Raw genomic sequence first — 22168 nt, 5'->3', positions numbered from 1 at the left:
GAATATGTATACGGTTTGCATTCTTGCTTCTGGAGAAAGTGGTGTAAAATAGTTTAAGTTATCTCAAATTTATCTTGTAATATGCAAAGAACTCATCCCAGCCCTGAGTCTTACCTAGTTTTTCCCCTTTTTCTGCTCTTTTTGTCACTGAACAATTAAACCTTCTCTACATTCTCACCTCTCTGCATCTCTGCTCAGCTGGAGAGATAATGAAAAGGAAAATATTACTTGCAGGAGGGGCAAAACAAGGAAAGAGATTGTTCGCCTCTGATTAAAATATTCCTTTCAAGCATAAATAATTTTTTAAAATGTATTGCACAATACTACTTTATTTCCAGGGTTATAAATTTTAATTTGTTAGTTACTCTATATAATTGCTATTTCTTTAAATTCTGATTGATAATTTCATGGGGATTTTTTAATTCCTTTGTAGTAGTTTATAGCATTGTCTTAAAACAGCAGATTGCTAATCACATTGTGCAACCATTTTGAAACTGGTATAGTGAGTGTGATGTGAAGACGACTGGCTAATTGTGTGATTTGTTGCACAGAATTTGCAGTTTCAATGGAAATTGGGATTCTGTGAGAAGTTCAGGTGGCTTTATGTTAAATAATGCAGGGATCCTTTTTGAGCTCTGGTTGGACCCAGCTTCCCAAAGTGTAGAGGCAGTCTCTTTTCTTCAGATTTTCATCTTTTGAAGTTCTTCCTCTGTGTACAAATAAAAATGCAGAGCATGTAAGCATGACTTGGAAGTCCAGGATCCCCCTTTTCTTCTGAGGTATTGTTTGAGTGTGTGACCATACCCTAGGTTTTGTTCCTTACCCATGAGACTTGGCTGTTTTTGAAAGGTTAGGTCTTTCTCCCTTGTCTTTTTCATGCTTTTGATTAGAAGTTACCAGGAACTTCAGGAGCCTCTGCAATAGAAAGTTAGTAAAAAATCAATAATATCTGGGGCATTCAATATTTTGTGAACAAAAAAATTGTTAAATAATAAATATCAAGAGTATGATTAATGGAATTCTTCTGCGTTTAGCTTCCTCAAATTCCCTTAATTTTTTTTTATATTAATTCTTTAACCTTAATGTATCCCTCGTCTGTATTCTGTAGTGCAATTTATTAAGCCGGAGAAGTCCCTTAATCCCCTTGGACCTTAAATTCAACAAAGTCTTCTGGTCCCAGCGGAAGTTACATATTCCTCCTAAAAAATTACATATTTCTCCATTATGAGGGTACTAAGAAAGATGTGGACCTTGTAGAGTGAGCCAGACACTGACAGATTTGGGCTTTGACAACCTGTGTAGGAAATAAATTTATCAGTTGAAGACATGTAACACAGCATTCTAAATCCTATGAGAAGCTGTAACCTGTTTAACACAAGCTCTATTAAAATAATGCCTTAGACATATATCAAAATTTCACTTTGCCACTGGTGGAGGCAGACTGCAGTTCTGGAGAGACAGGAATCTACAGATTAGGAAATGTACTGAAAAATTCATCTTCTGTTACATCAAAGAGAAATTGGAGGCTATCGTTATTTCTTAAAGGAAACCGTATTGCTTCAAGTTACTTTCCTAAACCTTTATGCTGCTACTGTCTATAGTGGTTTTGCTGCTACTATCTATAGTAGATTTTTTTTTTTTTTTTTTTACAGTATGTCTTCCCCCTAACATACTTGAGAAAAACAAAAATTATATACACAGAGGGAAAAAGTAGCTTATGCAATAATGGTTGACTTGAGATAACTACAGCTGTTCAGATAAACTTGGTATCTAGATGACATGCTTATCTGACGAGCTTGGATGCTTGAGATTGGAACGGTGACAAAAATACCAACTCCCAGACAATAGCATTGTGTGTTTCTTTGTTCTGTTTGTACATAAAATAAATTATCCCAGAACTTTTAAATAAATGGGATTTGATAACGTATTCTGGAATCTACAGATGCCCTAAAAAAGGGCGTGAGGAGATACTTATTTCATATATCTGGATAGTCTAACTGATAACCGGTGGTTTCTGCTTCTGCCTCTTTAGGCTAGCTTCATTCATGAAGATATTGAAAGTGCAATCAGTGACAGTAAAAGTGGGAAACAAAAGAAGAGGCTTGAAACACTGAGGTAAAAACTTCTTGGCAGTATGTAGGATCGTCAAATACTGTTACAGCATTCAGAAGCTCTCCAAGTCTGCCTGCCATCTTTTGTTCTTTTTTGCTAGTTGATAATATACTTCCAAAACCACGTGTAGAGGCCTGGCTTTAATAATTATCTCATGCTCTTTCAATTTATAGCATCACTCTTACCTTTCCCAATTCCACCTTAGTGATAGGAACAGCTGACATCAATCCCACTTGCCAGAGAATAGCATTGCATGTCTCAGTTCTGCATATGGGTCAAGTAGTTCAGAATTTAAATTTAAAACATAAAGGCCCCATAACTCCAAGTAAATAAGATTATGATAAAAGGTTTTGGGATCTACAGATGTTAAATAAAACAGCGCCTGAAGATTGAATAATCTTCCTGCCTGCCTGTTTAATGATGGTGAAGACTCCTTGTTTCCCTGGTAGCAATAACTTCTCTGCCAGCTGGAAAATGTGAGGGAAAAGAGTCTGTTGGGTTCAGAGAAGATTAATGGAAAAATGAGAGGTAGCCAACAGAGGCATAGAAACAAGGGCACAGATATATTAGATACTGAATGGTAACGGTGGTAGTTTGTTGAAAAGTTAGTATGTAACTGTGTCCTGATAGTATCAATAACACTTAGTTTTGTGGTTCAGATAGAGAAGTCTCTGCTGGACAAAAATCCTTAAGTAAAAATGTCACCATTGTATGAATGAGTTTATAACAGTCTTAGCTACCTGTTAAATTCTGATGCACAACTTACAAAGTTTTCCTAGAGTAATGGATGCTCCTATAAAAATGCAACAAAAACTGAACTATGTCTGACTTTATCTGTGGGTTTAAAATCAAATAAGTAGACTTTACTGTTTGTGGGACTGTAACAAACAGGTATAAGTACAAGGAGGCAATCTAGAAGGACTGAAACACATTGGATATGCTGGGAAACTAATGAGATTTAATTGGGAAGAGACTGTAGGTCAGTACATCTGGTGGGAAAAGCAATCTGAGATATCAGTCTCCGAGGGCTATGAGGCCAAGAGGTCATGAGTGCGTGACAGCTTAGTGCCCATTACTCGCTGTCGTATCATGCACATGCTGACATCGGGTCGCGGGGAGAGACCCTCCTGCCTGTCATTGCATTATGGAGTTGCTGCAATGTTATTGACAAGTAGAAGTGTGGGACATGTGGAGAAGAGTGCCCAGGAGACTGGAGGAAGGAAAGGTGAAGGAAACTTTTTTGTTCAGTGTTCAAAGACCAAATAACGCTTGACATTTTGTGGTGTTGAATGCCATGAATGAGATTATAAAGAGATGAATTTAAGGTGAAGATCTCTTAAACAGGGGCGTGGGGAAGTGATGGGATGTGTGTATGACAGGAGTTGTTGAGATTATTTTTTTTTTTTGTCTGTTGGTATCAAGCTTTAGAATGACTTCAAAGACCTCTTTCCTTATGGTATTTAAAACGACACTAAGAACTGGAAAACAGGAAAGTTGGAGGTGGGAACATTGATACATTTGTATCAAGACAGGATGAACAGGCCACTGTTACAAAAAGGAAAATCAGCCAGTAAATTTAATTGGTTTTGTTGGTAGGATTTTAAGAAACAGGTGGTTGGCAACCTGTCAAATTTGGGGACTAGATACTCAACTTGTGATGGCTGAAGGGTAACTTCTAATGAAAAATTTCACACAAAATGGAAGTCCAGCCAGTAAACTGCATATGGTGGTAAAAACACCACCTGCTAAACCCAAGCCACTGAATTTACCTGTGTAAACTGGCAGGTCTCTAGACGTTACGTTCTGTGGCACTGCTTGGGGCTTTCCCGTGTGGCCAGGTAACAAAGATTTGCTAACCCCATCGCGGAGTGGGTTTCCTACTGCGTTTAACGTATTTGCACATCGTGGTCTCGGGCACTGCTTACTTGGCAAGTCCGTAGCGTGTTCACCAGTAGAAGAGGTCCTTGTGAAGCCTCCTCGTCCTCCCTGGTGGAGCGCTAGCCGGCAGAACGTTTTTCCTTCAAGCGTCACTTCTGGGCTTTCTTCTCTCCCTCTAGGATGATATCCAAAGCCGACAGCGCCATCCCGCCGCCGCCGCGGGCGCCTGCCCCCGTGCCACCGGGGACCGTCACCCAGGTGGACGTGAGAAGCCGGGTGGCGGCGTGGTCCGCCTGGGCCGCCGAGCAGGGCGAGGGTGAGTGTCGCTGGGAGCCCGCTGCCGCGCGGCGTGGTGGCGAGCGGTTGCTCTGGGCAGTAGGTCTTTATGATGCTCGGCAATAACAAAAGTAATTTGGAAAGACCGCTTTTGTAAAGATTACGGTAATCGAATCCAGATACAGAAATGGTTGTACGAGGTCACCCCTCTGTCCTCGCTGACAGCAGACAGGATTATTCTCCCAGTCTGGTTTGAAATGCCCCAAGCCGCCGTTGCCTGATCTGGGGAATAAGACCTGACTGTCATAATCTGACTTGTCATTTACTTGCACTTACCCGTTTTCCGAATTGCTGTTCAGAGCCTCTTTTACTTGTGTTTAGCTGGGTGAGGGTGGGGGCTATGGATGTTAACCTGGGCTTTTTTGTGAACGTGGTAATATTCACAGTAATCGGTACTGTCATAACTCCAGTAATTTTACGATGCTCTCTTTAGTAATAGGGAGAGCGTAGGCCAGATACTTTGAACAATTAAAAGATATAATCATGGATTAAAAGGTGACTAGAGTTCAGCATTATTTACTTATTTTATATTTATTTTCATAATGGCCCGTATGGCTAAACTAGTGTTCTTTTCTGATGGGTTTGGATTTTTTTTTGTTTGGCGCTTTTTTTTTTTTTTTTTAAATCTCTAACAAATATTTTCATTTTGATCAGATTTCTTTGAAAAAAATATTCTTTAGAAACAATAAAATTCCTTCTGTAAAATAGACTGTATTAAGGGAATAAACTTGGTTAAAGTGAGGCCTTTTTTGGTTTGGGTTTGTTTGGTTTGGTTTTTTCTTTTAATAATAGATACTAAAATTTTAGAATTAGAAGTCATTAACCATGGAGTCTATTATTTTTGGTTTATTAAACTGTATCACTCAACAAAGTACACAACTATGCAAAGAAAACAACTAAAAATGTTCAGAGAAATCTGTAATGTTAAGAATGTTTTCATCTACTAACCTACACTATTACATGTCTTGAGTAAAGGCTAGTTTGTTCTTCTGTTTGACATCATCTCAACTTCAGAAAAGTTTCATTAGTTTGTCAAGTGGTCTGTCTTCCTAGACCAGTTGTGGACCTCAGTTATTGCAGTTCCTTATATTCCACTCACATGGAATAAAAATGCATTTACTAAAATCCCAGCTGTTAACAAAAGCAATACAGTATTTAATGTGACTTAAAAATGCAAAACTTATCGTTGCTCAAAATGTTAACCCTTGTTGTTTTAGAATAAAAGTTACTGACACTGTCCATTGCTATTTGGAAATACCTGTTTTATCACATCATTACCTCCCATTTCTGTGTTGCCAGACTTGGTCTCTCTGTCCAAATGCCTACGTCCCTTTTTTCTTATTACCTTCTACATGAAAATTCTTTGAAGTCATGGCTACACTCTTCCTTCCTGCTTACTTCTGCTGGAGTAGCTTTCAGCATATTTTGCAAAATGGGGTGATTTCTCATTATGTTGTATTTATAATCTGCCACTTTTTTGATTTAGACCCTGGTCCCACACTTCTGTGGTTAACTTCATTTATGCAGCTAAGTTGACTGAAAGCATACACCTAGGCTTTTTTGTGAGATGCGGCAGGATCAGGCATTAGGATGCAAGGTTTTCAGATTGTGTGGAGTCCTTGCAAAGTGAATGGTACAAACATTTCCCATCTTTTTCTCACAGCAGTATGGTTTCAAGCATAAGCTGTATAGGAAATGTTGGTTACTAATTCTGTGTATATAGATGTCGTCTTATCTTCTTCCCTTTTCTGCAGTTGAAAAACATAGACAATACCATGATCACGAAGAAACAGCAGAGATGATAGCAGCCAGGATTGACAGAGATGTTGTAAGTGAGAAACTACAAGTGATATTGCTTAATGTCTGTGAAATTTTGCAGCTCTACTTTGTGGGAAGGCTTTTTCCACATGGGAAATTAGTTCTGGAGGAAAGTTTTCCAGGCAGCCTTTGTTTCTGTGGTAGACCTTAAAAAATGAATAGGTGGTTGTTCTTTTTCTTATTTTTTCCTTGGGAAAAAAAAAAAGACAAAATTAAAAAGTACTGAATGTTGATGCAGTTTTCTGCTCTGAAGAGTTAGAAATATAAATGCTAATTTTATGTGGTAGACCAAATTCAGCAAACTGTGTAAGGGTAAACTTAAATTCCGTTAATTTAGCGTGACTTAGATATGTGCAGTATCTGGAAAATGAACATAGGGTCATTTCTGATATTGCCTATAAGCAACAACATTGGGCAGGTCTTATGATGTATGCAATATCAAATATTGCCCCCTTCGTCAGTTCTACTTTTCTACTCTGATGTTGCCCTCAGCAACATCTGAGGGTCTTGAGGAAAGCATGTTGAGGCCTGCTGAATTGGTGTATACATGTTTTCCCCGGGGGCTCCTTCGTTCTCCTCCACTTGCTCTGTGAAAACAATTCTTCGAAGAGTACTTACATAACACTACATTCTGCCATTCAACAAAGAGCTTAATACTTTGTATTAAAGGAGATTATGAAGTTATACTGTTTAGGAAAATGCTGTCCTACACAAATAATTAGAAGTTTTTTCATGTGTTGCGAGAGAAAATGTAATGTGTGAATGAATTGTGTAATTCCAATCTGAATTTAATAATCTTGATGCTTATATTTTAAAAAACTTCCAGTGGCCCTAAATTTTTAAAAATCTAACATTTAAAATACTTTACAGGTGTGTAAAGTTAAGAACAAAATTAATCTAAATAAGCAATATTTGAGCGTGGATTTTGTCCCGAGGAAGCTGTTGGTGTCTGAGAGTGTAGTCATTTTGATTTCTGGAGTATTTCTGCTAATAGGTTCTGTAGAGAAACTGTTATTTTTCTTTTCTCCCATAGCAAATTCTGAACCATATTTTGGATGACATTGAGTATTTTGTTACCAAACTTCAAAAAGCTGCTGAAGCATTTGCTGAACTTTCAAAGAGGAAGAAAACTAAGAAAAGTAAAAAGAAAGGACCTGGAGGTAGGAGTTCTTACTGCACACAATTCTATTTCTCTAAGGATCATTGAAGTAGCTAGAAAATGTGTCTTTTTGTGTTGTTTTTTCTTGAATGTAGTAATTTTGTTTCACTTTGAGCATAAAAAATCCTACGCAGTGTATTCTTAGAGGGAAACCTATGAAAATCATTTGCTTTGAGTCAGTGGGGAGTGACTAGAGATATGACTGCAGAATATGCTCACTGTTGTGGTTCTAATATTTATAAAATTCTGTAAGTTGGTAAATTTATTATGTATTTATATGTTTACTATACCTGTAATATTTACAGAAATTATATACCCTATAAATCTGTTTTGTTTTTCAGAGGGAGTTCTTACTCTCCGTGCAAAACCACCACCTCCAGATGAATTTGTTGACTGCTTCCAAAAATTCAAGCATGGCTTCAATCTTCTGGTAAGTGACTGCTAGTGGATATGGTGGTGTGAGGCATGCAGTAACAGTTTTTTTTTCCTGGGATAGTTGATGTTAAGTATAACATGATCTTTATTTTCCCTGCTGCTACAAATTAATTTGGGTGTCAGTTTTGCTGCATTGATTTTCCTATGTCTTATTTCACTAGTATGAAGCGAAGAACTAAAATTCTGGGGAAAGATGAAGAGAAGAAAGAATCAGTAACACGACAGATTTGCTTTGTAGATACTTTTGAGTTTCCTTGGAGGTTCCTGCTATTCCAGTGGGTGTGGATGCTTTCTTGTTGACTCCTCTGAGGGAGTTGCAGAAGGTTGTCTTGTCTTTGGGAATGTATTAAGTCTTCTGCCTTCTGTCTGTAACTTTTGGGGTGCCTTGTCCACATAGAGAAACCTTGTGGGTTTTAAATGGCCTACTGCTGCCAGCTCTGCAGAGATGGTCATGCCATGCAGGGAATAGTGAGCCTGGGTCTGTGTTGTCTTGGTCTCCACTGCCCTTTCAGAAAGAGCAAACCCACAAGTATTCTCTTCAAGAATGCCGATATACCTGGAAACATGATCTTGTTTGGTCCTTGGCTGACACACAGGAAGATAGCTCAGCTGATACTTGACTGATCTTGGACGTTCACCTTTTCCTTCTGCATCCAAGGTTGAAAGGAGACAAGAGTGGAGTTGGCCACCTTTGGCCGAGGTGGGCCTCTGAGGCAGCTTTGGGATGCTGCTTCTCAAGGGCTCTATACACAGTGACTAGATGAGTATATTTCTTTTTCAGCATTGTTGCGTTTCTTCTTTTCCTGGTTCTTTAAAGCCTTTTACTTGGGAAATTTGAGTTTAAATTGGAAAAGAGTTTCTAGGAATGTCTGTTGGGATCATGGTTCTGTTGCATGCTTGCCAGCATCACCAGCTGTGGCCTTAATTTAGTTTTATTCAGCTATGCCCATCGGACTCTCTGTGCTTGTTGCCATCATTACATAGGACCTTTCTGGCCTCAGAACATTCCCTCCAACAAATTGCTGTTGCTTTATAGGTTCTCAACAAGCGGAGATGCTAATTCAAGAGCCTTCTCCTGGCGTCTCCTCTTCTGCAAGTGCTATTAAAGGAAAGCAGCATGTGGGACACCTTCAAAGCATTTTCTTTCAGATACTGACTGTCCCTTCCAATTGCTGGGGAAGCTATGCCAATGGGGAAAACTGTTCTTGCATTCACTGAGTCAAATCAGCTTTTTCTTCCTCTTGGGGCATGAATTCTGATTGCAGTGCTATAGGAGATTTTTAGAAATGTTAAGGATAGGGGTTTTTTTTGTTTTGTTTTGTGGTTTTTTTTTGGTTTTTTTTAAACCTTATATTGAATGCTGTGTTTTTGACCTGTATTGATTGCTGGTTTTGGGGGGATGGATGTTTTAGAACATGCCGATCCTTCTCAGTAACAGAGCTTGTAATGTTAATTTTTTTCCATTCTTACTTCTTAGTGCATTCTGCATTTAAATTAGTTTTTCACCCAAGAAAAACATGTGCATCTTTGAATCTTCTGTACAGAAGAAACACTTCTTGTTTTGGTGCTCAGCAGTATCTAGGATGTAGTTTCTAATGTTGCTTTTGAAGAGTTGTGCTGTAACAGTGCGTTACTTAAGCATCATTGCAGGACCCACAAAAGCCTGAAATTTCACTTCCTGGGGCTTTATGTCAGACATGGAGAACTGTATAAATTTAAGAATCTAGTTTAAAAATAAAAGGCGTAGCTAGAAGACTAAAGTCCTTGCCAGTAGAATGGAAACTGTTTTAAAATACCATGCTGGAAGCTCCTAGAAAATGCCTACCATCTGTCAAAAAAACATTAGAAAAGATCAAAAGAAAGTTGTTATGACTGAAGAACAACGTATAGGAAGTTATTAGAAGTAAAAACACGTCCTCCTCCTTTCTTCATTTGGAGACACACTCTGGAAGGCTAGATGTAAAAGTAGAATGAGGCTAGCCAAAAGCAGTTTGAGGCAGATGGCAAGATGCAATAAAAAAATACTATAACTTTTTAAAACACATTCTGGCATGCTTCTTCTGGAGCCTGCAGGGCCAATGGGTAATCAGTAAATAAAAGAAATCCTCCAAGAACCTGAATCAGAGAAAGTGTATGATTTTTTTTTAATGCATATATTTATTTGGAAAAGCTTGATAGCGGATGGTATGTTCATGAAAACCATTTTTTTTATGGGGGGCATAAGAGATTAGCTGTTTCCAATTGAAGAAGTGGTAATGGGCTAAAGAACAGCAAATCAAAATGGCAAGTTACAGGCAGATGAATAGAAGCCCTGTTTGAGTGGGCACTGTTTATCTATCTGTTCCAAAAACTAAGTCAGCAAACCACATGGTATGGTGTGTAACCTCTCCGCAGCTGCCTTTCTTCCAGAGGAAGAGAAGTGGTTAAGGTAATGCTGATAATCTTTAATGTCGTTCCAGGGATCTGAGGGACTATGACAACCAAGTACCGCTGAGGCACCCCCCTCATAGGATACAGTTTGTAGGCAGGTATATTAAATTCAGGAAGAAGCAAACATGCTTGAAAAACAAAATAATGTCTATAAATCCATCAATTCTTTGATTTGGTTTTTTTTGTTTTTATTTCCAAAACACATCCAGCAAGGCTGCACACTCTGAAGTTCTTAAAGAAACTGAGGTCCCGAGAGGTTGAATGTAGCTTCTTAGATTCTTGTTTGGTGACACAGAAAACAAATTATAGGACTAAAATGCTGGTTCTCAAAGTGCAGTAAATTTAGCAGTGAAGTCCCACACGTGCCTCTGCAGAGGCCTTTGCTGTCCAACATATTTACAGGTGTTCTGGCAAATGGTGAGTGTTGAGTATACAAATGTAGAAGTATCTCATGATAGCAGATAAAGTGACAAATGAAATTCAATATTGATAGATATGATAGAATCATGTACAGGTGGGGAAAAATCTCATATATAAAACAAATCGGAACAAAATGTTGAGGCAATACAGATTCCTGTGAGAACGTCATCCACGTTCAATGGTGATCAACCAAGCAAATGTTAAGAACCATTAGGGGGAAAAAAAACCCCAAACAAATGAAGAGTGTCAATGTGCCGATATGTTCCCTGGCCTTATTTTGTCCCTAGCATAGCAAAATTGAAGAAGTTACAGGAAGGGCAGGAATGCTCGAAGGAATTACTTTAGCCTGGAAAAGACCAAACAGGAAGAATATAATAAATCTGTAGATGGCTATGAGCATCTCTGGAAAAAGAGAGTAGGAAAAGACTGTTCAGTTTTCATTTGGAAAAGAACTGCAGAATACTAATGAAACGAAGAGGTGGCAAATTTCCAGAGGAGATGCTTCTTTACAAAGCATATAATTCGGTTGCGGAACTTCTTGGTTTGCACAATAGGTGCTAAAGATATACATGGATTCAAAAGCAATTGGATGAACGAGCACTTGCACTTAGCGGATGTTGCAGACGAAACACTGGGTTTAGGTGGACCTGTGGCCTGACCAGGGATGGCCATTGTTATGTGAAGTATTTATTGTCATAAAAGTTAAATGTTTCTTAAAATGTGTCATTTTCCCCTTCCTTCAGGCCAAATTAAAGTTCCATATCCAGAATCCTAGTGCAGCTGAACTGGTTCATTTTCTCTTTACCCCACTACATATGGTAAGGTTTTATAATTTCCTCAGTGTTTTCCTTCAGAACTCTTGTATTTATATGCTCTGTAACCTTTTCAAGCATAACAAGATTGAAATGTTGCATCCCTGGACAGTAACTAAGGAGAAACGTGTGTATCTCAGGATGAGGTTCTCTTTAGAAAATAATTCATATCCTTTTCTATGTATATTCCCATCTATTAAATATATTTATTTAAATCATCTTTAGCACTGTGTGTTAACAGTTTGCCATTATAATTTTTAATTAACAGCAAAAAATAGAGATACTTTACATAATGCAGGAGGAAAGTTGAAAGCATAGCTATATGTCTATTTAATGGAAGTATGTGTGGTTTTGATCAGTAGAGCAAAAATAGCATTGCCAAAAGTGCATCTAAATATAAAATGGTTGGTGACCGGAACAGCAGTACTGCAATAAATGGCTTAGTTAATCTGTAGGACATTAAGGCACATTGTTAGCTTCTCAGAGTTTTGTTTCCTTTTTTTTTTGGCGGGGGGGGGGGGGGATGGGGAGGGTGACTGATAAATGTTTCCTAGCAGCACTCTATGTAACTTATATTCACAGTAACTTCCTTACTGACAATGTGTATGTTCTTTGTATTTTTTTAATGCTTGGATTTAGGTGGTACAGACGACAGGAGGTCCAGAGCTTGCTGGTACAGTACTCAGCCCCCTCTTAACAAAAGATGCTATAGACTTCCTGCGATATACTGTTACCAGTGAGGAAGGGCAGTTATGGACGTCATTGGGTGACACATGGACCAAAGCCAGGTGAGAAAAAGCCTTTGCATTTTACACATCATTTTACAGATTATCTCTCAACTCAAGTTTATTGACACAATCTTAACCATGTTATTGACCCCCCAGTAAACTCAGTATTAATTTGTTAGGCTTTGGACTCTTCAGAACTGTTCTTTGAAGTTTTTGGAAAGGAAGTCTTTAGCCTCAGTGGAATTTGGGAGTGGTTTGATTTTAGGGGTCTCAAGGAGGGAGAAAATGCAGACAGAAGTTTTTGTTTTGTCCATGGTATGAAGAACCTTTTGACATAACCTCTTGCAGTAAATTTTTCTGAGCTATCCCTTGCATATTTCCAGTTGTTTTTCACCATTATTTTTCCAACCCAGCTATCTGGACTTTGTTAAAATTCAATTTGAAGAAGCTGCAATAAAAAGTGACAAAATACTGAAGAACAGGATACAGATTTCTATTTTCAGTTTCCAATAATTATCAAAAGCTAAAAATTTACAATGTCTTTACTTCTTCAAAAGCGTCATAATGCTATAAAGAAAATGCTTATAATTTTTAAGCAATGCTTATTGGCTGAACCATGTTACCTGTGCATACCCTACATGTTGTGCTTAATGGATTCACTATTATGGTTAGGCTTAGCTAAAAATTAACTATTCTATGCATTTGTTGTTTTTAAGGTAAGTATATGGTTTGAAATTACTTAGGTAACTAGAACATGCAACAGAAAAAGCTTAAATTAGCAAAGTGTGTTTTAACTTTGTAATATGTGGTAGATAAGTACATTTGATGATGAGTAAGTATGGAATCACTTGGGCTGGAAATGCATCGTGTATTTTGTGTTTATTCATCCTTGCTCTTAGATTTCAGATTGGAACATAAACATCTACCAAGTGGATTTCTTTAATTGATTGATTGATTAAAAAGTATTTGAGTGTTTTGCTGGTAAGGAAGGCATGACAAACATCCTCAGAGGAGGAAGAGTGATGTACAGGTCTTTCCCTTCCTTAATCTCGCTCTGCTGCAGGACCAGGAATGTCCAAATTCATCCTTTGGGCCTATCATTTGGCCTGCTACTACAAAATGAGCTGGAAACAGGAATTGCGGCTCCTTGTGACTGCCAGGGAGCTTGCCCCAGCAAAGCACCATTCGCTTGCCTTCACCTGCTTCAAGCTCTGCTGGCTTCATGGCAGCTTGTGGTGGGACTGGCAGTGGAAATTGCCTCATAGCATTGGAGGCCCATGGAGGGAAAATGGATCATTGTGTAAAATAATGGGCTCCTTGTCTTGGGAACGACAATCATCATTCGTTTAGTCCATCCTGAAAAAGGTTTAACGGAAAGAGAAGTAGCTCATGTTGGGCAGTGAAGAATGAAGCACTTGGAATACAGTTGGTTGACCTGCGCAGATTAGAAATGACGGTCTGATCTCGGTATACAGAGGTACGCTGTGGTGTGGTATAGCAGGAGACGTGACTGATAAAACTCAAGGGTTACAGACCTAGCTCAGGCCTGCTAATGGGCTGGTAATTGCTGGCTGGTCCTGCAACTTGTGTGACTGGCAGCATTTGTCCCTTAATTTTTAGCAGCGTCAACAACGAGACTGTTAAAAGACTGTAACGTATATTCCCATTTCTGCTTCGAAGATACAGTAATTATATTGCAGGATAGTATAGTGAAAAGGCAGAGCATGAAAGTGTTAATTTAGGTATTTTGTATTACAATAGGGAATGCTAATGGAGCTCTCTAATACAGTATTTTTAAAAGACCAATCTGGACTATAAAACAGCAAATGTGATGATAACTCTTGTGTCTTGGAGAATGTAGAGTTGGGGGGGTTTTGTCAGTAAAAGCTATTGTTTAACTTTTTGTTTTAGGTGTAGCTAGGCCCCCTAAGCTTCCATGCTTCATACCTGCTTTCAGACTTTCTTATAAAGCAGGCTGTTTCTCTGAAGTCTTGTCCAGTGCTTTCACCCCATCTAACAGTTTAAACAAAACCTAGATTTGTTTGTGATTGATTCTTCTATTACTCATCCTTTGCTACAAGACAGAAATTTGTTGTGTTTTACCACTGACGTGTCCTTATGGCAGGAGCAGTTTCTTTCTGTAGGGTACAGCAGGGAGCATAGTTGTGGTCAATAAATGTTTTTTGCTGGTTTTCTCTGTTCTAGCACAATTCCATCTTTACTGTAATCCCAGCTTCTACCCTATACTAATAAAAATCTAAAGCATTTCAATTTTTAGGAAACCTATTAAACCAATATTTGTGTGGCCCTTGATACAGATCTCTAATTTACTTTTCATGCAGAGCGGACTGGCCCAAAGACCATTTTATTCCACCTTATGTCCCCCGTTTCCGAAATGGTTGGGAGCCTCCTTTGCTGAACTTCATGGGAGCTCCAAAGGAGCAAGAACTCAACCATTTGGCTGAGTCTGTGGCAAATGTTGCAGAGCAACAGCGGAAGCAAGAAATGAAAAGACTGTCAACTGAGGTAAGTTACCTGCGACAGCGTTTTGTAATTTAGCTGAAGGCAACACCAACTTCTTCCTTCATAAAGAAAATATTCCGTGACGTTGTTGGAGCAACTGTGCTCTGACGCCCGCTACATCAGTGCAAGCTCATTACGCTTACATTAAAGTTATACAAAACCAAATACCTGTTCAGCCACCAAAAATGCAATTAGGAAAAATATAAGGCTTTTGCCTACTGCTCTCCTTGAACGTGGGGCACTTTCCTACCTCAGTTGGGAGGGCAGTCCCAGCCCCTAAGGTTCAGTCTGATTCTTGACCTGTGCTTTCACATCCCATTGATTTTGGTCATATACACTTCAGGCAGAATTTGAACCAAAGTATTCTTAAATGTGCAACCATGCACAGGCACACAGACAAAAGGAAAAAAAACCACCACTTTTTAGGGAATTTTGGGTTTAAGCTGGTATTCGGGGGTGCTATCAGAGTGATGCTACGTCAGGTAATTTAGGCTTACTTCTGAAAAACAGCTGCCAATTAGATGAATTATTGCATAGGAACATTTTTCCCATCCTTTTCTCCCAAGAAATGTGATGAATTTAGCAAAAGTTAGGTTATTCTATTTAGAGAATGGAAACATGCACCACCACCTAAAGTCTTCAGAGAAACCAGAGTGCATTTTCTGACCAACTTTATAGTCAGTCGTTTTGTTTCTCAACAAAGGTTCTACCCCCTACTTTTTTAGTAGAGTTGATCAGAAAATGTACTTTGATTTTTGTGAAAATTTTAAGAATATATGTGGATTTTGTTGCTTTTTAATTCACAACAAACCCTATTGCAATTTTAAACATATAAAAGTTTTAATTTTGAAAGCTTTTCTTTGTTGGGAGGATGTAAGCTTTAATTTAAAAATTTAATTTATTTTTCTATGCTAGTTCTAGTTTAAATCAAGTGTTAGCTAGTCCAAGGTCCCCTGTTAGCAGCTGTGATATGGAAGTGCACCTAAGAATTTTTGAGGTTCAGTCCATAGTCTTCCTCGAGCAATCTACACCAGTACTATATTTGAAGTACATCTTAAGGCAATGATACTGGATTTTATCTTAATTTTATAGCGTATATAATATATATATATATATATATTTATCTGTTAGTGAAAAAGTGCACACATGGAAGAAGATTCAAGGGAAGGATTATTGGCTGTTACAGGATGGTGTTGTCTTGCAAAGCAATTCTGTTATTGGAGACAGCAAAGTTTCCCCAGCAAAAGTTTATCAAAGCTGCCCATGGAAATCTTGTCACGATAAAAGTTTGTTCTAATGAAAATCTCTGTTAGTAAAAAAAAAAAAAAAAAAAAAAATCTGCTCAGCTGTAGACACAAACAAATTGGGTAAAAAGTCTGCCAAGCAAAGGAGGATAACATGGTACATATTTGATTACTTAAAACACTGCTTGGCTTTATGCCTAACAAGATGTACAGGAATAAATGTGCCAAAAACTAAGTTATTGCCAGTGATTCATTTTGAGAAAAAAAGCATTTAGGAAAGTTAATGGGCACAATAATGTGAAATGTAGCTGTTGCCATTGCTGTCACCCCCTTCCCTGGTCATCTCCCCAAAAAGTCTCATCAAACATTGTCTCAGTGTTTCACTGCTGCTCTACATTTCCTTGGAGGTTTTTTTTGTTTACATTGTGCTCCTTCTAAATTACTAAAAAAAAAAAAAAAAAAAAAGGAAAAAAGAAGACAAAATAGTATTGAAAAAAGAGGAGTATTAATTTTTCTCTTCTGATGACTGCAAGAATTTAATTTACTATTTATATATATAAGTTGTTAAAACAAATTTGGAGGGGAAAATGCATTGAGGTATTCTGGTTGCTTGGGTTTTAGGGAGTTGATTTCATTCTTTTTCACGGTGGTAATGTTGGTTGGATTGGTAGTTGTGCCAAATTAACCTCTTAGACTTAATCTTCAAAAGACAAAAAAAATAACATGTATATCCCAGTTCACTGAAGGTATTTGTGTGCCTGGCACCTGGGATGTCAGGCCTTAGTTTCGTGACTGTCGCTGATTCCAGCACGGTCTTGGGCAAGTCATTTAACCTTGGTACCTTGGCTCCCTGCGCCGGTGCCGCCTCAGCACTTCCCTAGGGGGAAAAGCGCGGAGCTGCTTAATAGCTGTGAAATGCTGTAGGTGCTCAGCTGGAAAAAGCTGTGTGAGTGCAAAATGTATTTGTCTGCGGCAGAAGTATCGCCCTGGAGTGGGTGATACCAGAATAATTATTCTTTCATAAGTCTGCTGTAAGAGCTTGTTTAATGAAGAGTGCTGGAAAAATAAGATGAGAATTTAAGTGTTCATCTCTTGCCACTAATTGGCCTCGTGTCTCGGTGTGACACTGCTCTCCCGAGGCCCGAGGCTGCATGCCGAGAGCTGTGCGGTGCTGGGAGTGGAGAAGGGTGCGTGCGGCTGCCCTCCCTGCTGGGCAGGGACTGCTCTGGCATCTGGCAAAGTGCATTGGAGGTTCCTGCTCATAAGAGCCCTTTTTTTTTTTTTCTTTTTCTTTTTTTCCCCCTATTCCTGAATCTTAAGATCTAGTCACACGCACAGCTCCGACTGGAGGGGTTTCAGGGTGGAGTCAGTTCTGCAATGAGGACTTCAAATGGCAGTGAAACAACGGGGAACTGGTGATAGAGAGTGCAGTGAGGCTAAGGCGATGCAAATAATTTGTGCATGAAGTAAAATGAGTTCCTGCTTCCTGGGTGTCTTTTGATGTAAGGTATAAGCTAGGTGACACTTGAGATTTTTTTTTTTTCAAAGGGGTCTTAATAATATAGTTTAAAAGAATATTCTATGTGTATGGGGGGTTTTGTGTGGTTTTAATTTATTTTCATAAACCCTCAGTCCCGTAGGCAAGTGTCTCTGGGTGCCAGGTCAGATACTTGGAGATAGAAATTAGGTGAGCGGCTTTTCTGTAGCCACACAGACAGGAAAAAAACAATCCCCAAACCAACCAAAAAAACCCAACAAACCAGGCTTAAAGGTTTGGCAATTTCTGATGAATCTCAGCTGTTCTAACTTGTGCAACTGGATGGTAGTATAAGGAAAAGATCTAGAATGAGCAATTTGAATATCATAATCTCCAGAAATGAACTGCTTACCTTGTTTTTGTTTTGGGCAATAGTGGTTAAAATAGTTCTTTCTTAGAAGCAGAGTATCATTGCTGAATTTAAGGTGGTTTGTTTTTTTTTAAAGGACTGCTGTTTAAAAAGTATTTCCTAAAGCCTTGAATATTCTTCTATATGTGCTTGTGATAAATTGTGATTATTTTCCTTAATTAAAATCCTTAATTATACCAACTATTACATTACTTTTTGCATTTCTTCTTTGTCTATAGTCATGTTCAGTGAGAGGGTGACACATATGAGCCACTTCATATTATGATCCTGCAATACAGTGATAATTTTACCTGGGAGGTTTTATTTCCTATACCGACATACTGTTAGCTAGCTAGAGGTTTCTGGCTTTAAGCGTACACCTAGAACAAAAGCTCAAAGCTGTTTCTCAGTGCAGTTTATTTTAACGCCATTCAGCCATCGTTTATAAGTTGTGTTGCTGTAGTGATACCTGAGAGATGACACGGACCTTGCCCCAGAGAACTGTTTTTCTAAAGAATATCCACTGCAATATTAATGCAGTAGGATGACTTAAGATAGAAATTCTTTTATTCTTATCCTTTTGATCTCCCTGTTTATGTATTTGAAATGCAGAAGTTATTAACTTTTCATAGCGGAACCGTGAGCACCTGCGGACGCGTGAATGCTGACAGGGACCCTAGGGGTGCTGGATTAAGTGAACTAGGCGGTGCTGCTGCTGACACTAATCCACTTTGTGGCTTTGTTTCTTTTTTGTCTTCCAGCCTCCCAGTGTTCCCGACTACCCTCCGTCGGATGGGTATGCATTCAGTAACACAGTTTACAAAAGAGGGCCTCTGCTGGACCAGGGGGCGGCTGTTGCTGCCTTTAAGCAAACTGTTAGCCGACATGTAGATAGGTAACACTGAATCAACGGCGTACGTGGTGCTGTGGATAACTGTCCCGACTTATTGCTATTGGGGTGGCGGTGTCTGTAATTACCTCTGGTTGTGTCTGAAGCAGATCGTTATTTTTATGAGGAAGTGATTCTGGTTAGCAGTGGGTATTCTGCTCTTGCTTCTCTAAGGCACATCATTAAGACTCTCTTAGTATAATTTCTATGAAACCAGCCTGTTTACATATGCTGTGAAATTGATGCTTTTGTCAAAAATGATATAGTGAAATTCCAACCCAATGGAGAACACAGAATCCTCCTATTTGGTTTCAAATTTTATTTCTGCTTTGTTTCATGTTTTTTAAAAATACTCTTTGCTTTTTTCAGAACTACAAAGAATGACAAGTCCGCTCTGAGATTCATCTGTCCTTGTTTTGAATGATTGTTTGATTTGTCTAGCTGCTCACTTAGTGCTCCGTAGCCTCCTGCTTTTTGTTGTCTGGGCTGGTGCATAAATACCCACTTTCAGAATAGTAACTCCTCGTTTCTTCCATTCTCTTTCCAATGTTACAGAAAATGCTCTGAAATGTTTGCGTAGCAACCAGTGTCTTTTTGCACATCCTCTTTCATCCGCTTCATTTTAGCCTAAATCCAAGTAGCTTGATGAGATCAAATGCAGTGATCCTTGGAGTCTCGGCCTTGTCTGTGGGGAGAATTTATACCAGCACAAGCTGTGGAAGTAAATTGGTAAAGCAGTGTTGGAATTGCTCCCCCATGCCAAACCGTATTCCGTATACACCACATGGAGCAGTATTTTGGCTTATGTGCCATGTAAGATGTGTAAGCTAAGTTTCTGAGATCAGATTGCTGGTTAAAACAGCATTGATAACAACGCTTTTGATGAAAACCTTTGCATAATCCCTAGTATTGAGCTATGTGCTAAAAGATCCTGTTGTTAATCTGCATGCAAACAAATTCCCATATGGCGTGCAGGTTGAAGACTTGATTCTTTTCCTGAACTTTGGATTTATTCTTCATAACAGCAGCAGTAGTAGTCATCTGTTAATTATTTTCTCAAACTTGGTTACTTTCTGAGTTCTTGTCTCAGGACCAGTCAGCTTGAAATCTAGATGATCTGTACTCTAAATTCCTTTCTCTCTTATCTGTAATGTGATAAGACCTGGTTTTGTCCTTTCAGAGTAAGAGTATTCCGTGCAAATGTTGTTGCCTCCATTTCAGGTTTAGAGAATGGGTCTTATTGCATTGAACTATTGATGGTATCGGTGTATCTGGCTGCAACTGAAAGAGTCATCCAAGCCTCCTTTGTGGCGGGTAAAGAGAAATGGGTGTTTCTAAGAAGCGGTTCATGTGAGGTGAAATTAGTCTTTTGAAAGATATGAAATGAGACATGCTGTAGTGGTGCCTGTTTCTTACCACTGATTGTAGGAGGGAGTCTAGATGGCTGGTACTGATGCAAACATCCACAGTGTGCCCCTATCTTCCAGTCTGTTCAACACGACACAAACTTCTATTTGTTAATTGGCTCTTGAGACATATAATACGTGCCTGGTAGGAGCTCATTATTGGGGGAAAGCTGTTAATATGTATTACCCCAAGTAACTTCCATTTAAAGATAAATTTTAAAGCATCTGTGAAGAAGTAGGTGGAGGAGTGGGTTTGGGGGAGGGAGTGAGAAATTCAAGCTGACCCTTTCAGCCATCATTTGCTGGTCCTCGTTCAAAGCTGGCATTCCTAATGAGTGGTCTGAAGGCAGTGACCAAGCCACCCACTACCTTCTGAGGGACAGGTAGGCTACACCTTGTCCAGGGAAATTTTAATCACAGGGAACTTCAGTGAGCCGTATTCTAACATGACAGGACCTCCAGTAAGATGTGCTTTCCTTGAGTGATGTAAACGAAGTGTCAGGATCTTAAACTTTCAGCGTGATATTAGGTATATCGGGGACCCTCTCTGATGCTGAAAGAGCACTGAATAGTTTTTCAGCAAGTTGTGCGGTGTTTCAAAGTAGTATGCTGTGTAGCTTGGTTTTGCACTGTCATTTGAAGAAAAGCACCCTGAAAATCTGTGCAATCCACTAGGCTCTTGAGCAGTGTGCACAGGAGAGCAGAGGGCTGCAGTTATGGTATATCTGATAGGCAGTAAGAAAACACAGTGGAGGATGGATGGAGGGAAGTGTTGAGAACATTTGTGCCCCGAGTAAACTGTTTGGCTCATTAAGCTGGGCTTGAAGAATTATGGTCTCTTCAGAAGCATACAGCTATTGCCTGCCCCATGTTCTGGGGATGTTGCTGTTGATTGCAGCAAGAGTGGAATAAAACTGAAACACGAGCACTTTTAAAAATTCTTTCTGATTTATGTTTTTTGAAGGGATCAGGATACTTAGGTGTGGACAAGGTAGGAAGAAAGTTAGTGAAATGAGTTTGGAAAGGCAACCTAAAAGTAAAAGTACCTTCAGAGGCGCATTAGTCATATCCCTGAGGAAGTAAGAAAGGAGTTCAAAATTACATGAATTTTGAGTGGGTGGTGGAAAAAATTGGGATTACTCACACACCTTTCAGCCTCATAACAGCTGTTCTGCAGGCTGGGGTTCATTCCATGTTTTTCACTCTTCCTTAAACACTTTTAGTATTTTGTCTGTCTTTCAAAATAATCTTTCAATCTAAATGTGACTCATCCTTTGTTCTGCTTTTCCGCTCAAGTGAGACAGTTCTCCACAGCCATGCAATAGCTAGGTAACTACTGGATTGCTCAGGCACACCTGCGACCCACGGTTACATAGCACCAACATCAGCAACTGTCTGCATTCGTATCCCCGTGCTGTGATGTTGTATACAGAATTTCAAGCCATTGATTGCTTCATGTTTCCATTATCTGTTTGGATTTATTTTTTTTTTAATTTTACTACCTGGTGTGGATTTAGGTTGTTGGGTGTAATTTGCAATAAGTGAATAATGTTACTGTTTCTTTTGGTCCTGTGTTGAGGGGGCTCTGGGGCTTCTCAACTTGAAGAGGTACTATATCAAAGAAATTAGTAGCTTCTTACCTAAAGGCATTCTGAACAGGTCCTTCCTCGTGGAAACAGAAAGACATAGAGTTAAACTGTGGTATGCCTTGTTCTACAATGAACCCTGTTTGTAACTGCCAAGAAGTTATTTTTCATTTTTAATTGATACAGTAACTTGAGGTTGTTATGAGTTGATGGTATCTTATGGTCAGTTAAGAAAACTGATCTACAGTAGGGGAGCATTTTTTAAAGTTTAATTCCATTGGTGTTGATGGCAAAAATTTACTCATGTATTATGTATTTGAAACAATTCATGATGAACACTAGAAATAGTTTCATACAAAGCACAAGATACCAATTATATACTAAGTGTAGTCATTTGTTTATATGGCAAATGATTGTTTAACCTGCTGTAAGAAAACAGACTAAATGTAGTGTATGTGTTTGTTTTAAAACAATGGCACCTGCTGATCTAAGTTGTTATCATATAT

General features: G+C 38.9%; 1 protein-coding gene across 10 annotated transcripts in view; it reads left to right on the top strand.

The window, feature by feature from the left end:
- EPS8 (epidermal growth factor receptor pathway substrate 8) overlaps positions 1-22168 on the top strand; it is a 140713-nt gene that overhangs the window by 97876 nt on the left and 20669 nt on the right. For 8 of the 10 annotated variants that reach the window (XM_030040369.2, XM_030040372.2, XM_030040368.2 and 5 more), the window contains 9 exons: positions 2033-2115; positions 4170-4306; positions 6081-6154; positions 7178-7304; positions 7645-7733; positions 11332-11406; positions 12040-12188; positions 14471-14654; positions 18543-18676. In XM_030040369.2, the coding sequence (XP_029896229.1) occupies positions 2033-2115; positions 4170-4306; positions 6081-6154; positions 7178-7304; positions 7645-7733; positions 11332-11406; positions 12040-12188; positions 14471-14654; positions 18543-18676 (1052 nt within the window). The remainder of the gene's footprint in view (positions 1-2032; positions 2116-4169; positions 4307-6080; positions 6155-7177; positions 7305-7644; positions 7734-11331; positions 11407-12039; positions 12189-14470; positions 14655-18542; positions 18677-22168) is intronic. The other 2 variants (XM_030040376.2, XM_030040377.2) reach the window with 1 other exon arrangement.

Source organism: Aquila chrysaetos, chromosome 17 (assembly GCF_900496995.4).
Source record: "Aquila chrysaetos chrysaetos chromosome 17, bAquChr1.4, whole genome shotgun sequence".
Taxonomy (NCBI): Eukaryota; Metazoa; Chordata; class Aves; order Accipitriformes; family Accipitridae; genus Aquila; species Aquila chrysaetos.
This window is presented reverse-complemented; position numbering and strand designations above follow the sequence as displayed.